At 39.2% G+C, this 16,361-nt stretch overlaps 1 protein-coding gene across 1 annotated transcript; it reads left to right on the forward strand.

Moving 5' to 3' along the window:
* The first annotated feature begins 790 nt into the window (after positions 1-790).
* LOC133440616 (coiled-coil domain-containing protein 112) lies at positions 791-8,209 on the forward strand. The gene is made up of 13 exons (XM_061717937.1): positions 791-823; positions 949-1,061; positions 3,517-3,641; positions 4,102-4,177; positions 4,260-4,387; positions 4,519-4,625; positions 4,755-4,892; positions 5,218-5,330; positions 5,498-5,618; positions 5,840-6,010; positions 7,277-7,375; positions 7,511-7,629; positions 7,713-8,209. Exons 1-13 carry the CDS (start codon positions 791-793, stop codon positions 7,741-7,743), a joined length of 1,374 nt encoding a protein of 457 aa, XP_061573921.1. The 3' UTR covers positions 7,744-8,209.
* The last annotated feature ends 8,152 nt before the right edge of the window (positions 8,210-16,361 follow it).

Consider the following 16,361-nt stretch of genomic DNA (forward strand, 5'->3'; position numbering starts at 1 on the left):
ATTTTATTTTATTTTATTTTATTTTATGTTTATTGTGATTCTATTAGCCTATTGATTTTACATTGAAATATTTAGTGAATGTATTGTTATTAGCGTATTTTGAAATATTGAGATTTTATATAATACTGTGATTTTGATATGATATTGTTGTTGTTTATATTATCATTTTTATGTGTCCAAATAAGAGCAGTTGGCAGTTAAAACTGGGACCAGTAAAAGCCACTGACGATCAGTCGACTCACATTTCTGTTTTTATTTATTCTTTCAGAATAAATGATTTTCTAAAATATGTCACCCTATGAGTCAGCTTGCACTCTGTGGGCGTAACATATGCTCAGAGGTACAATACAAGATTACATTTTGAATGTTAACACATTTACATGTATATAGTTCTTTAAAATGTGTTTCTCACAATCAAATTACAACTCTTCTGGAAGCCCTCTTAATAAATGGGTTTTGTTGTATTGTAATTATTTAAAAATGTACTTACTTTCAAAATTTGACGTGTCCAAACAAAATTATTTTGTTTCCATGGTACTGTATGTTTATTTTCCCCTAACTGGAAAAAAAATCGAATTCAGATGATCAGCAAAGAGACATTAGCTGTTCATACCATAGATATATATATATAAAGGTTTTATATTATATCAATGGCTCATACAGCCAGAGACTATTTTTCAAGAGAAAAGGGGATATTCAATTCATCGTCGATGCACAGCGCCCCCTGCCGGTAAAAGCTGCTAACTACAGCAACTCTCCACGCGGAGCAGCGTTTTAGTTTGTGTTCATCATGGCTGCACGGCCCCGGAGACGCAGCCCCTCGGTAGGTTTACAGCTGATGTGTGTAAGGCGGTCTAGTTTAATAATGTCATGTGCTTTTATAGACATCACAACAGCAGGCTTCATGTGGGATCTGGTGTTTTGTCTCGTTTTTTTTTTTTATTTAAGCATCACAAGGGACAGATTCGTGTCCAACAGGCACCTCCACCATCCCTGACCAAAGAGGAGAGAAGGGAAAACCTGCATCTTCTCACAGAAACTTTGAAGATGCACAGCAGGCGGTACGTGAGGATAAACAGATATTTTACTGTTTTAATAATAATAATAAGAATGTTAACAATAGCACCGCCCATGTAGCTCTTAAATTGTTCAATTGTTAACTCTCTTTTTGCTGTTTTTAAAACTCGTTTCCAAACGTAGTCTGTTCGTTTATCTTAATTTATTTTTATTGTCATCATAATTATTATTATTATTCAACCCGGTTCAGGTGCTGTGCTGCTGTATGAGGGTTCCCTTTGTTTATGAGTAACCATAGCAACGAACGGCTTGTTCACAAGCTGTGTTTTGAGGCTCCAGACGGGGACGCACTGTGTGAACTACACCGTGATAAGCAGTAATCGAGTTGAAAAAAAGATCAGGGGGGATGGTGGATTTTATCATATGGGGACAGATAATTTGTGCTGATTACAAATAATATAATATATTACAAATAATAGCAGTGACCAAAACACCTGCAGAAACACTGCAGGAATGACATAGCAGCAGTTAAATGCAGCCTTCTGTAAGCTTTAAATATCCACTGGGCTTACATCAAATACATCAAAACACAACAATAAAAAACAGTTTTCTGAACTTATCAATATGATTCTGTCCTTCACAGGATAAGTAAAATGGATCACTGCAAAAACTCAAAATCTTAAGAATATTTGTCTTATTTCTAGTTAAAATGTCTCAATTTAGTAAAAAAATCTCATTACACTTAAAACAAGACTCATCACTGGAAAAAACAACAATTTTCACCTGTTTCAAGTAGATTTTCACTTAAAACGGTAAGTAAAAAAAATCTGCATGTGGAACAAGATTTTATTGCTTGTAATGAGAAGATAAATATTGTCCCATTGGCAGATTTTTCCTACTTATTTCAAGTGAAAATTTACTTGAAACAGGTGAAAATTGTCAAATAAGTTATTTTTCTGGTGTTATTTTTCTGGTGATGACTCTAAATGTTGAAATAGCAGTAAAACCACATTCATTGATGAAATGACATAAGGGATGGAAAGGGGGGATGGCAGTTTTACAGGGGGGATGATTTTGACCATTTTTATTTCAGGGGGGATGCCATCCCCCCTCATCCACCCTCAACTCGAGTACTGGTGATAACACATACCTGTCAAGTTTGGGATTTAAAAATAAGGGTCCCACCAGCACAACCGAGGTCCAGTATCTTACATTGTAAGACATATTTAACGAGAAATCTAAAATATCTACCTGTCAACCACTTACAAACTACAACTATGTGCTATAGGCCTGTGGGCTGAGTGCAGAGAACTGGTGGACCGTTTTGTGGCATGGGGTGGGAATAATCATCTCATCTTGAATGTGAACAAAACAAAGGAGATAATTATGGATTTTAGAAGAGTCAAATATGTCAAATAGTTTTTCCATCATGAGACAAGAAGTGGAGGTGGTGGAGGAATATAAATACCTGGACAGCAGAGTGGACTGAAGATCCACCACTGATGCTGTTTATAAGAAAGGACAGAGCAGAATGTACTTCTTAAGGAAGCTTCACCATTTGCAGCAAGATATTCTTCTATATCTCGTCTGTTGTTGAGAGTGCAATCACACCTGCAGTCATCTGTTGTGGGAGCAGCATCAGAGCCAGTGACTTCAAGAAACTGAATAAACTGGTAAAGAAGGCTGGCTCTTATTCTGGTGACTGTTCTGAACCCTTTGGAACTGATTGTTCAAGGGAGGATACTTCATAAAATGGAGAAGATCACAAACAACCCGTCCTCTTCACAGCACAGTGATTCAGACACAGAGTGTCTTCAGTCAGAGATTTATTCAGATCCACTGCAACACAAACAGCTACAAGAGATCCTTCAGACAACAGCAATAACCCTTTACCATCAATCTCTGAAGAGACTGAAATCATGACTTCTACAACAATTAACTTTCCTTTGGGGATTCAAAAAGTATTTTTGAAGTGAATTGAACTAAAATTAAAAAGAAATCTGATAATCATCAGATTATGTGTATATAATGACAGGCTTATTGCACTATTTGTGCTGGTATAACATTTTAGAGGGTGTTTGCTGAGCCTTTTGTAACCCTACTTTATGCACCCTTATTCAATTTTCAATAATTTGGTGTGTCCAACTGCACATACTTTTCATTTTATTAATAAATGACTTTGTAGAACTCTCTTTTTTTAACAACATCAAGACAAAATCCTTATACATCTATGTATATTCATCATCAACATTACAACAAAAGATGTTGACAAAACAACTTCCTATTGATTTTTATTTTATAATACATATTTTACTGACATTTTCCTTTTATTTCCTATGTCCTATCACATAGCCTTGAAGAGCAAAAGCCAAGTTTTATTTGTACCTTTTAAATATAAATAATGATAAGAAATTTGAATGAGAAGATGTAGGTGCATTGTTTATATTTGCCTTCTTAGAGTAAATATTAACCTACCAAAGCAATTGTCACTTTCTGCAGGGTGCAAAAGCTAGAGAGGGGGTTTGATGCAATGCAGGCCCTCTGCAAAGAGAGGGGCTGGACTGATGTGCAGGAAGAACTGGGGGAGTATAAGAAAACAGTAGAGAATGATCTACCTGAGGAGAGTGAGTGCCTGTGCCTTTATTCCTACTTTATTCCCTTCTCTTTTACAGTCGTTTATGAAATGTATCTTGTTCCTTTGAGTGGTGAGGGCACAACTATTATATTCTCCCTTTTTTCCTCTAAGAGTGGTCCCTTCAAATGAAGCTACTAAAGATTCAAAATGGTGTGCGGAGATTTAAGAACTATCAAACTATGGAGCCATGTCCAGTTGGTACGTTTTGCATTTCTTCTTCACGGTTGAAAAGCAAGCAGGAAAATTCAATGTTATTACATTGTTTACTCCCATTACTTTATTTTTTCTTGTAAGCGAAAATATTGGTGACGTTTAGTTGAGTCAACACTGTATATGATTTTTAAAATTACTGTGAATCTTAATGTAAAATGTTGCATACGTGAAATCAAAATTGGAATGTTAGAAGACATTTTGTGAACAATCTTTCTGCATTTGTACTTGGATTTTAGTGGCTGAACAAATGAAGAAAGAAAAGGCACAAGTGGAAGCCTTAATCAACAGCTTCAGGGAGGAGCAACGGTTATGGTAACAAAACGTGCCACAACTAGCAATTTTAGGGCAAGGAATCCCCAGACGTAGAAAGAAATTGTTTCTTTGTTCCTCTCAGCATGATATCACTGAAAAGGGAGGAGGATTTATGCTTAGAAGAGATCGCTGCTTTTGAGAAGAAGTTTGAAAGCTGGAGCCTTCCAGTAAAGCCAATTCCCAAACCACCCAGAGCCCCCAATGCCACCAGTGCCCCCACACTCCAGGTTTGTCTTTCTTCAACATATCCCAGTCTGTATTTTCTTTGGTATCCATTAACCATATAATTGTAGTAGAATGTAAAGTTCATTCTTTGCATTATTGTTTCCATAAGTCCAAAGCCCAAGAAAGAGACCACCCTGCTGAGGTCAGAGCCCTGGATGCTTTCCTGCAGAAGACAGGTCTTTATGGAGGCTGGGAGGAATACGACCACCGAGACTTCTTGAGAGTAAGTATTCCATTGCACTCAGTTCCCAAGTATCACTCAAACTCACAATTCCTATGGTAACCTTAAATAAGCCAGGGCAAGGTTCATTAACCTCAATGTTGTTGTTTTACTCATATGTTGGATTCACAGTTCTGGACAAAGTACAGTGGGAAGACATCCTACAGGGCAGAGGTCTTATCCTGTATACCATATAAAACGCCAAAGGACATTTTGCAACATGAAAACTGGTATCAGGAGCTGCTCTGCCTTCAGGAAAAAAAGAAAGAGGTGACTAACTTGGGAAAACATGGGTGAGCTCAGGTGTGGTTAAAGAATCCCAGATCTACTGTTAACATTATGACCACAGCCTTTTCTAATATAGGGGATATATATAAGCTGGGTTTGAGAACAGCTCCTTCTCCTTCAATGCAAAGTCTTCATGTCTTCAAAGTCTCACTGGATCCATATTGTTCAGTTTTTTTGTTGATAGAGTAATAAATAGAGTTATCATACGTTTGCTTCCAGGAGTTCAGAGACAGTCTGGTTGGGAGCCGTGATATTGCAGTGTCATTAGCTGTGTCCAATTTTATTAGCTGTCTTATACCTTACACAGGCTATTCAGCGCTGGAAAGCCCTCAAACATCAGGAACGTCAGACCAGAATTCAGATTGAGAAGAAAAAAGAAGAAAAAATGCAAGAGAGGAAGGACGAGATCGACTCAGACGAGTAGGCTATACCTATACAGGAAAAAATGCAGAATAAAGTAAAATAAAATAAGATACTCTATACTGGTAACAGAATTGCGATATGTTATTTTATCTGTGGTTATTGCTGTTTTCCTTTTTTCTCATACCCTTTAAAATGTGCTCTATTATCTTCTTCTGTACGACTAGGGAAAAGGAAAAACTGCAGAAGGTGAAGGAACTGCAGGAATGGAGGAAAGAGAAGGAGGAAAAAGAAAAAAAGGAAAGAAAGCGGAAACAGCAAGCGCTAAGAGAGAAAACCGAAAAAGAGGTACTTCTTGTGTTGCTTAGTTACTTTAATTATTTATAATCAGGGATAAAACTTGATAGTTAATAGTACTTACAAGAAAATGGTTATATACTTTTTTTTTTCATTAGATAGCCTAAATTCCATACACATGTAGAGGAAAATCTGATGTTAACAGGTGTACGGTTGGTGTCCTGGGCAGATAATTATGTTTAACAATCAAAATGTTTGTCTTTCTTAATTAGAAGCAACATTTCCTCCTTGTGAAACTGAGGCTGCTTGAAAAAGAGGAACTCCAACTGAGGAGGGAAATACAGGAGGAAGAAGAGAAACAAATGAGAGAAGCCAAAGAAAGGGAAATTAAGAAGAAGAGGGGAAGAGAAGCAGAAAAAGCCATCAAATGCTTGGCTGAAAAGGTACGAACTTGGAATATCTCAAAGAGAGCGAGAGAGAGAGAATGGGAAAACAAACAAACAGAGATGTTAAGTATTAAGGAACAGGTCTATTGGAGTTAAAATAAAGCTTTAGAATATGGGAGAATATGCATGGAAGATTCAGATGAGATATTTTTTAACACCTGTCCACCAAACTAAATTCCAGCAATCAGCAACATCAAAATGTTGGCGGGATTGTGGTGAAAACCATGCTGATTACAGTCACATCTTCTGGTCTTGTCCTATTTTGAAAACGTATTGGTCAAGTATTTGTAAAGAAATCTGTTGTATTTTGAAATTGGACTTAAATATCGATTATGAGTTTGCTTTGTTAGGGAAAATGCCAAAAGAGATAGTTAAAACTGAGGATAAGTACCTTATAAGAATTTTAAGAATAACAGCTCTTAAACTCATAACAAAAAACTGGCTTCAGAAATTAAGTCCGGTTTTAGAGAAATGGCGAGACTTAATGGAACAAGTAAAAGAAATGGAGAAATTAACGTATAAAATCAGAGGAAATCTTCGAATGAGACACATGCTGTGGGCTAAATGGGAGAGCTATATAAAAAATGGGGGTGAAATGCTAAGATAGTATAAGACATGAAGAGATTTAAATGCACCTAAAAGCTTAGTACTCTTAATGCTGAGGCGGTCAATGGATTATTTGACGGATAGATATATGGAGGAGTCAACAACTGAACGGGGAGCACTTTGTTTATCGTTTTTTTTATTTTTTATTTATTTAGTTATTATCTTTGGAGGTATTGTCATGTACTTGCTTGTCTACTTGCTCTCATGGTGCGTCTCTCTCCCTCTAGTTGTATTGTATTTATGAAATAAGAATAGAAATGAGGATTTGTGAAAATATGAATTTTAGTGAATACATAAACGATAGTGAAGTTTAAGGGTTGTATAGGGGAGGGAGGTAACAGGGGGGTTAGAAGGTATTTAAAGGCATGTTATGCCTCTTTTTGTTTTGTTTGTGTTTGTTGTTGTTGTTTAGATATGTCCTTTTAATATTTATTTTTTTTTCTTTTCGTTTTCGTGTAAATGTTGAGGTTGGTGTCTGTCTTATGTCTATATGTCTTTTAGTTGTTTTTTTGTTATTGTTATACTGAACGTCACTATGGTGTGGCACATAGAAAAATAAAATATAAAAAAATAAAAAATAAAATAAAGCTTTTGACAGGGGAGAGTGAGTAAATCAGCAAACTCTTTAAGATGCAAAGTTTGACTGTAACTTTGCAGGATCTTCAAAAGATCAAGAAAGCAATCGATGAAAAACAGCTGAGGGAAAAAGAGGAAGAGGAAAGGCAGCGGAGAGCTGCTGCTAATTTGAAGAAGAAGGTAAGTGTTGTAGACTGAACAGTCTTAAAATGATAAACAAAATAAGACTAACCTCAAACCGATCAATATTTAACATTTGACATAAACAGAATTGTAGTCTTAGAAAAATGCTGATGTTTTTGTGTGCCAGTACAGATGGAAGGGCACGTCACCAGAGACCCCTCCAGGTTAGTTTGTCCCACGAAGGGATGGAAGGAGCGAATGAAGCACATTGGAACTTCAGGAGGAGGACGTGTGCTGCAAATGTGTCACAGGTCTGACCCAGTATTTATTTATTTTTTTCAAGCTCATTTTAAGGAATCGTCTCCATAGCAATAAATGTGTTGTTTCGTCGCAGAGCCATTCCCACTTGGAGGCAGGGTCTGTGATCAACACCGAAAGGCCGACTTCCGAGTCTACCCTCAACACCAAACTGTGCCTTTTTGCTTGAGGTTCTATACAACAATCACATTAACTTGTATTTTACAGTTAATCATCTGTTTTGAATAAAAGCATGTCATAACATTTGCCGTTTGTTGATCTAATGTTCAAACACACTTATTGCGGAATACCAAGTAGTTTAGTTAACATGTTTTGCCACTTCTGTGGCCATTCCTCACTCACAAGCCTTGCTTTTACTTATTGACACCTCATCTCTAAAACTAACTGTAAACATCAAGCGTCTATTGTTGGCTGGTTTTACAGCCGCTAAAAGAATGATAGCCTGTCGCTGGAAACCACCACATGCACTATCGGTGAGGGAATGGCTTTTTGCTTACCGGGATATTGCACAGCTTGAGCTTTCTACAGCTCGCCTACATCATGCCAAATCATCCAATATCAATTGCTGGTCAAATCTATTAGAGAAAATTTCTGATATGTTGTGAATGTTTGTGGTCCAACTCGTCCATGGTTTACATGATCTTTGTCTGTTTGGTTTTATGTTTAGAATGGCTTATTTAGTGAATGGGAATGTCATGGGATTCCTGGATGGCGAGGGGAGGGGGTTGGGAGTGGTGTACGTGCTTTGTGTTTTGTTGTTTTTGTTTTGTGTGTTCTGTTTTTTTTTTTGTTTTAAGATGTGTATAAGTACTTTTTTTTTTTTTTTTGGCTCTGCATTGGATCCATTATTTGGGGGGGTATGGGGTGGGGGTGGAGTGGGTTGGTGGGAGTGGGAGGGTGTGGGGAGGAAGGGGGAAGCAGCATCTGAGCAGGTGGTGTTCTGTTGTGGTGGTGTTTTTGTTTTTTCCTGGACTGTGGGGACGCTTCTCCTCTATATATATAAATGAAAAATAAATAAAAAGTTGATCACAAAAAAAAAATGAAAATGTGACAGAAGTCATTCAACCACCTGCTGAGCTGATACAGAAATGTATCTGTTCACAAATGTGACGCCCCGTGGGAAATCCCTTCCTACTAATCTCCTACTTGTCTGATTGGTTGCATCAGTTATAGGGTTCATCTGGTTGCCCCTTTTATTATATTTAGTGAAATTCTTGGCTGGGATGAGACAGGAAATTGTAACTCTCTTCATTAAGGAGAGCGGTTGCTATTTATGTTGCAATGTCAACTCTGCCTCTTAAAAGTGCCTGACGCCACGTCCTGCTAAGAGGCAGGACGGACTCTTAAACCTTTAATATGTAATCAGTGTAGTGTTTGACCCACTCTGACTTCTCTAAAGGGGAAACATTTGAAAAAAAGAGGTGTATCTGGTGTAAAAGTTGGCTTTATTACAATAACCTCTAGCAATATTCTCTGTACACATCAACCAAACCTGTGGGAGACAGAAAGAGGAGTGAGAAAAAGTAATCTAGCATCGGAGCATTCACTATCTTAATGTCTATATATTTATCAATGGCAACAAAATAAAAGTGTCAATTAAATATACACACCACTACAAAGTATTCATCTACACTGTGTGCACAATTTATTAGGCAAGTTGTATTTTTGAGGTTTAATTTTATTATTTAACAACTGCAGTGCTCTTCGTCAATCCAAAATGTTAATTATAATCAAGGTGAGGTCTGACACTCTTTTTTTTTTTTTACATTTATTATTGTATGTAGAACAGTGATCATACCATGGTTGGCTGTGCAGCATTTGGGTGCACCAATCGGTCGGCGGGAGGCCATCGAATGTATGGTTTCCCCAAGGACATGGGGCGACGTAAAAGATGGCTGGTTAAGGTCAGCAGAGAAAATTTTGAAGTTAAAGGAAATTGCAATAGCAGAAAAATGTGTCAGGTAAATAATGTTGACATGGTGACAAGACAGTTGCTTAATAACATTTCTAAGGCCATCACACTAATGAGCATACACAATAATGACATTTCAATTATATTTAAAGTATACAGTGTAAACAGATCTTACAAATCTACCTGCAGGTACATGTTGAGGACAACCAGTTCACAAAAACCAAAAAAGGCCTCTGGATAATCACTTCAGTTCTTTGAAACTTATGGAAAAGAAACATGCAAAAGCTCACCTGACAGCATATGAAACACTGGAAATATTTGAGGTTCTCTAGAACGACGACGATCTGTACAGAACTCTGAATATAATTATTTGTTTTTTTTTCCACTATCATTTGCTATATTTTACTTTAAAGTCAATTCCAAATGTGCCCTGTATGTTAAGAGGTGTTAATTGTTTTGTATGTTGCCATGATGTTTTGTAAATGAATTCTTGAATAAAAAAAAAAAGAAGTTGGACAGTGCTCATTTTTACTTATAATGGAAAAGGGGCCACTGCCACGTAAGGGCAGCAGAAACCATGGAAAAGTGCTTCATTCAGACGTTTATGAACCTTATTCTCAAGGCCTTGCATTTATACGTGGACATCATTTTATAACAGATTAGTTGAATTATTTGTTATATTCAAATGGGACTCCTTGTGCGAAAGTTGGCTTTGCTGCTTGCCAATTCTTGTGCCCAAATATAACATGCACCATTCCAATAATCATGTTTATCAGTGTAGTGATCTTTAGACTTTAGACTCTTTCTTCTTTTGACCAAACATCTTACTCACTTCATGAATGGTAATGACGACAGGAGATTTTTTACGCGTTGAGTACGGCAACAGAACCGTCAACAGAACGGTAAAACGCTGTGTTGCTCCACCGTCACTCGTTTATTCTTTTTAACTGACAAAAGCATCAAAACAAACCATCAGCTGCTACGGAAGCCCCACTGGCCCAAACTACCGAAACCATTAAGGCAAAACAAATATTAGTAGTGAAATTTAGGTCTTAATCACTAAACTATAAAATAATAACTCTCAAAACTTAAACTGAAATATATTCCTTCTCTGTCAACAACAAGGCATATCATGCAATAAAAGAGTTAACTATAAAGTAAATTATAAGCTATACATGGCGCTTACATTCCGGCCCCTAATTGTTACTGCTGGGCATAACAATTACATTTTTAAGTGTCATGTAATCTCAAATTTAAGACTTTGACTTTTTCAAACTCAAACTTATTAACTTACTATTAACACATATTAACTGTACATTTCAAATCCACACTTAGCTCCAAACTAAGTAAGCTCAAATCACATTTACTCCATTTCAAGCAACAAACATAACTTATCTATTGGCCTTTCCAACACACTAGTTTTAGTTTTGACAAATACACGTCTGACAAGTCCGTTTGAATCAGGAACTGTTCTTTCAACTTTTCCCATCAGCCAAGATCCTCTTGGTGCAGTCTCGTCGACTATGAGAACAACATCTCCTGGCTTGAGATTTCTCCTGATTACTGACCACTTCTGTCTTTCTTGCAGAAGAGGCAAGTACTCTTTAGTCCAGCGCTTCCAAAAGATGTCAGACAGGTACTGGACCTGTTTCCACTTTCTTCTGGCATACAAGTCCTCCTTCTCAAAGACTCCAGGTGGAAGTGCTGGCTGTTTCTTGAGAAGAAGCAAGTGGTTAGGTGTAAGAGCTTCAATATCATTCGGATCACTTGACACTCTTGTTACTGGCCTGCCATTGACAATCGCCTCGACTTCACATAGTAATGTATGGAGGCGTTCATCATCAAGAGACTGCTGTTTGAGGATCTGGATGAGAATTCTCCTCACAGAACGAATCTGTCTCTCCCAGATGCCCCCAAAATGGCAGCCTGCTGGTGGGTTGAATATCCAGGTAATGTCTTTCTGCATGAGCGCCTCTGAGATCTTCGCTTGATTCCAGCCTTTGAGTGCTTCACGCATTTCTTTTTCTGCTCCCACCAGGTTTGTGCCGTTATCTGACCGCATAACAGACACTTGACCTCTCCTGGCGATAAATCTCCTAAATGCATTTATACAGGCGTCGGTCTCAAGTGAATGAGCAACTTCTAGATGAATGGCTCGGACAGTAAGACATGTGAACAGTACACCGTACCTCTTAACTGTGCTCCGTCCTTGTTTAACCTCGAAGGGCCCGAAATAGTCTATGCCCACATTGGTGAATGGTGGCTTGTCAGGTGTCAGCCGATCTTGTGGCAGGTTTGCCATTCTCTGTTCACCACGTTTTGCTGAAATCTTCCTGCATCTTACACACTTTGACAGTATTTTTCTGATTGCAGAATCTGCTTGTGGAATCCAGAATCTCTCTCGGAGTTTAGAAAGTGTGTAATTCCTTCCACAGTGTCCTGTCACTTGGTGAGTATGTCTGAGGATCAAATTAGAGACATGGTGATCTTTAGGAAGTATCATGGGATGCTTACCATCCTCTGGCAGCGCAGACCGATGCAACCTTCCTCCAACTCTTAAAATCCCATTTTCCACAACAGGATCAAGCTTCACAATATGACTGCTCCTTTTAAGCTTGTCACCTTTCTGAAGAGCCATAAGTTCATCACTGAAGCCTTGACCTTGACAAAACTTGATGATCTCAACTTCTCCTTGTGCAACATCTTCAGCTGTGAGCAAAGATCCCTTTAAAGTTGACTTGAACTTCTTCATTTGGCTTTTAACCTTTTCAGTTTTCTTTTCCTGACACAAACACTCATTTGCTTGTGATGTCAGCAACTTCCGATGTGTACTCAATTTCTGAAGCAGTTGCTGGAGCTTCACCATCCAGGCAATTGCCTTTTTCAGATGATGCCACTCTGAATAATAACAAATGAGCTTGTTAAGTGGATTTTCTTGCACATCTGTAACATTCACACTCACTGTGGCCTTGACTTCAACATCATCTGTGACTACTTCTTTCATGTTTGGTGAGGCTGGCCAATGTGTTTTGTCCCTTTTCAAAAACTCTGGTCCGCCAATCCAGTTTTGACACTTTGTGAACGTGTCTGCATTCATCCCTCGGGAGGCATGGTCGGCGGGGTTCAGTTCAGAGTTGACATACCTCCACTGGCGTGGCTCACTGTTGTCTCTGATAAGTGATACTCTGTTGGCAACAAAAGTTTTGTATCTGACATTTTCACTGGCAATGTATCTTAAAACAGTGGTACTGTCGGACCAAAACACAGTCTCTTCCAGCTGCTTGTGCAGTTCCTTTCTCATGAGTCGATCCATCTTAACAGCAACTGCAGCCGCTGTTAATTCCAGTCTCGGAATTGTTGTCTGTTTCAGCGGCAGCACTCTGGACTTGCCAATGATGAATGAACAATGGTTTTCCTCTCTTTCATTTGTGATGCGAAGATAGGTGACAACACCATATCCTTTCTCGCTCGCATCTGCAAAATGATGCAGTTGTGCAGATGTGATTGTTCCAAATCCAGCTGGTTTCAAACATCTGTCCACTGTGAACCCATGAAGCTTTGGGAGGTCAGAGAGCCACATTTGTGTTTTCTGAGCCAGTTCAGCAGGGATTTCCTCATCCCAGGAGACTTTTCTACCACATAGGTCCTGCAAGATGATTTTTGCTGGTAGTATAACAGGTGACAAAAAACCCAGAGGGTCATATATAGCACTCACAAACGAGAGGATGCCGCGTCTTGTCTGTGGCACATGTTTTGCATTTATCCTGACCTTGAAAACATCTGCCTCTGTGCACCAGTTCACCCCTAGAACTCTCTCATCAGGTAAGGCTTCATGACTCAAGTCCAAATCTTTAACCTCCTTTGTTCTTTCCTTTTCAGGTATGGAGACAAGGACGGCTCTACTGTTACTCATCCATTTGGTTAAATGGAATCCTCCACTCTCACACAGTGCTGTCAAATCCCTGACCATATCAACTGCTTGTGTTTCATCAGGCACTGATATCAGGCAGTCATCTACATAAAAATTGTTGATAACTGCATCAACTGCAGCACGTGCCACTGTGTCTGCTGCATTTTCAGCTGTCTTCTTAAGTGCAAAGTTTGCACAGCTGGGGGATGACGTGGCCCCAAACAAATGCACGACCATTTTGTATTCTTGCAGAGGTTCACTCAAGTTTCCATCTGGCCACCAGAGGAATCGTAGAAGGTTGCTGTCCTCTGGTGGTACTCTAACTTGGTGGTACATAGCTTCTATGTCTGACATCAATGCAATGTAGTCATGTCTGAACCGAGTCAACACTCCGATGAGTGTATTTGTTAGATCCGGACCTTGCAAAAGTTCTCCATTTAATGACTGTCCCTGGTATGAAGCTGCAGCATCGAAAACTACACGAAGCTTCCCTTTTTGGGGGTGGTACACCCCGTGGTGAGGTATGTACCACACTCTCTTATCTTCAGACACAGCATTCTCATTTGACACTTTGACTGCATATCCTTTACTGAGCAGGTCAGACATGTGGCTTGTGTATTCTCTGTGAAACTCCTCATTCTTCACAAGTCTCTTTTTCAGGTTTTCTGCTCTCTGTGCAGCCATATTGTAGTTGTTAGGCATTTTGACAGATTTGTTTCTCAGGGGAAGACCTATACTGTAGTGTCCATCGACCCTTTTAACAGTCTTATTAACACTGTTCATGAATTGTATGTCTTCTCTTGACATTTCCTGTTTCTCGTCACTGGCTTTCTCTGGAAAATCGTGATTAAACTGCTGCACCAGCATGTTTTCCACACTAGCAATAGAGATACGGTTAACAGAAACACTGAGTTCACTGTCAGATGTGCAACAGTTTCGCCTGAGAGGTCCGTTGATGACCCAACCGAGAACTGTGCGAACTGCATATGGACCGTCATCTTCACTGTGGATAACCTCCCACGGTTCCATGGCCTTGTGAACATCACATCCTATTAAAAGACCAATGTCTGCGTCTATGTGTGGCAGTTCGATTCCGTGGAGGTGTGGCCAGCTTTCCAAGTCTTTCTGCACTGGAATGTTGTCTTTTGACACTGGAATGTCTTTGTGTGTGTAAATCCCAGGCAAGTCAATGTAAATGTTCTCTTTCAAGCCACAAACCTCTAATCCTGTGAGATAGTAGCTTGGCTCCACCTTTTCCTGCCCCATCGTGCGAAGCAAGATTTGAGTCTTCTTGCCTTCAATGTTCAGCTGTCTCATCAGCTTCTCCGAGCAGAACGTAGACTGGCTTCCATTATCCATGAATGCATATGTTTCTATTGTCTTAGAACTTTTCGTTAGCTTGACACACACAGGCACTATAGACAGGACTCTATTGTCTTTTCCGGCCCCGGTTGCTCCACAGGTGTGTACCGGCTTACTGGACGTAGTACTTTCAGTGCTGCTTTTCTGACTAATCTCATCTGTTTCATTACCTTCTTCCTTTGTGAAATGAAGCAGGCTTGGGTGTCTTTTTGAGCAATATTCACATGAAGCTCTTTTTTTACAGTCTTTGCTCATATGGCCTTGTGTCAGGCATGAGAAACACAGACCTTTTCCTTTAAGAAACTTTATCCTTTCATCATAAGGCTGTTTTCTGATTTTGTGACATTCTGACAACATATGTTGTTTTTCACAGTAGACACATGGCTGCTGGTAGGCATCGATTGTGTAATGAGAGGAGTGTTTACCCTTTTCAGGTGACTTTCCACTTGTGGCTGCTGGTGCTGCACTTGTGGCAAATGTACTCCCTTTCGGCCTGGGTTCTCTGTTCATTTTCACGTTTGGATGAAGTTTTCCTTTATCTTCAACATCTTTTATGTCACCGAACACAGGATCTGTGGCTATTTTAGCTTGTCTGTTTATGAATCTGACCAGATCTGAAAATCTTGCTCTCCTTCCTGTGGTTTCTTGGATGTCAAAGGCAGTCACTCTCCACCTCTCTCTCATCTTGTATGGTAACTTGGAAACAATCATTCTGAGATTAGTGGGATGCTCCATTTCTTGGAGCTGGTCGACATCTTGCATTGCATTATCACAGCCAGTGAGAAACAAGGAAAAACTATGAAGACCCTTAGCATCTTCTGGCTTAATTTGTGGCCAGCTGAAGGCTCTGTTCATGTAGGCATTTGCGATTTTAAGTTCGTTACCATAGTGATAAGTCAGCAATTTCCTTGCCTCACTGTAGCCTTGAGATGGACTCATGTGTTGGCAACTTCGGATTAAGTCTCTCGATTCACCTCTGGTAAACTGTTCAAGGTAATATAACCTGTCACTGTCACTATCAGTTTTGTCATGAATGGTATGATCAAAGGCTCTTAAGAATGACTTAAAGTCAAGTGGATCGCCACTGAAAACTGGCACATCTCTCTGAGGTAAGTGTGACAGTCTTTGTTGCTTAACTAACATCTCAGTGATGTCATTTTGTTTCAGCATCACTTCACACAAGTTTACTGGATTACATCTGTCAGCCTTTTGTTGTATGCAATCCTCTTGTTTCGCTTGATGATTTATGTTTGACCTTTCAGTGAGATCATGACTTACTTCAGGCTCTTGCCTGCCATTTGGTGGCCGTTGATCTGCCGAACTTGCCACAGAAAGAACAGTGACATCATTGTTACAGCTCTCATTCTCGTAGTCTTCGAAAACCTTTAATTTGGCTGTAGATACAGCAATGTCTGTTTCAATCTTGAGCTGATCCATCCTTGCCTTTAACTTGCACTCTTCCATTTCCAACTCCTGTTTCTGTTTCAGAGATGCTGCGCGTGCGAGTAAGGCGGCACGTTCTGCTTGTTCCTTTTGTCGTG

This window comes from Cololabis saira, chromosome 3 (genome assembly GCF_033807715.1).
Source record: "Cololabis saira isolate AMF1-May2022 chromosome 3, fColSai1.1, whole genome shotgun sequence".
NCBI classification, from domain to species: Eukaryota; Metazoa; Chordata; class Actinopteri; order Beloniformes; family Belonidae; genus Cololabis; species Cololabis saira.

Excerpts from the sequence above, each read along its gene's own strand:
- LOC133440616 (XM_061717937.1), top strand. The coding sequence starts at position 791 with ATGGCTGCACGGCCCCGGAGACGCAGCCCCTCG. Across the intron at positions 1,062-3,516 it reads TTGAAGATGCACAGCAGGCG|GGTGCAAAAGCTAGAGAGGG; the intron begins GTACGTGAGGAT and ends CACTTTCTGCAG. Across the intron at positions 4,893-5,217 it reads TTCAGGAAAAAAAGAAAGAG|GCTATTCAGCGCTGGAAAGC; the intron begins GTGACTAACTTG and ends TACCTTACACAG.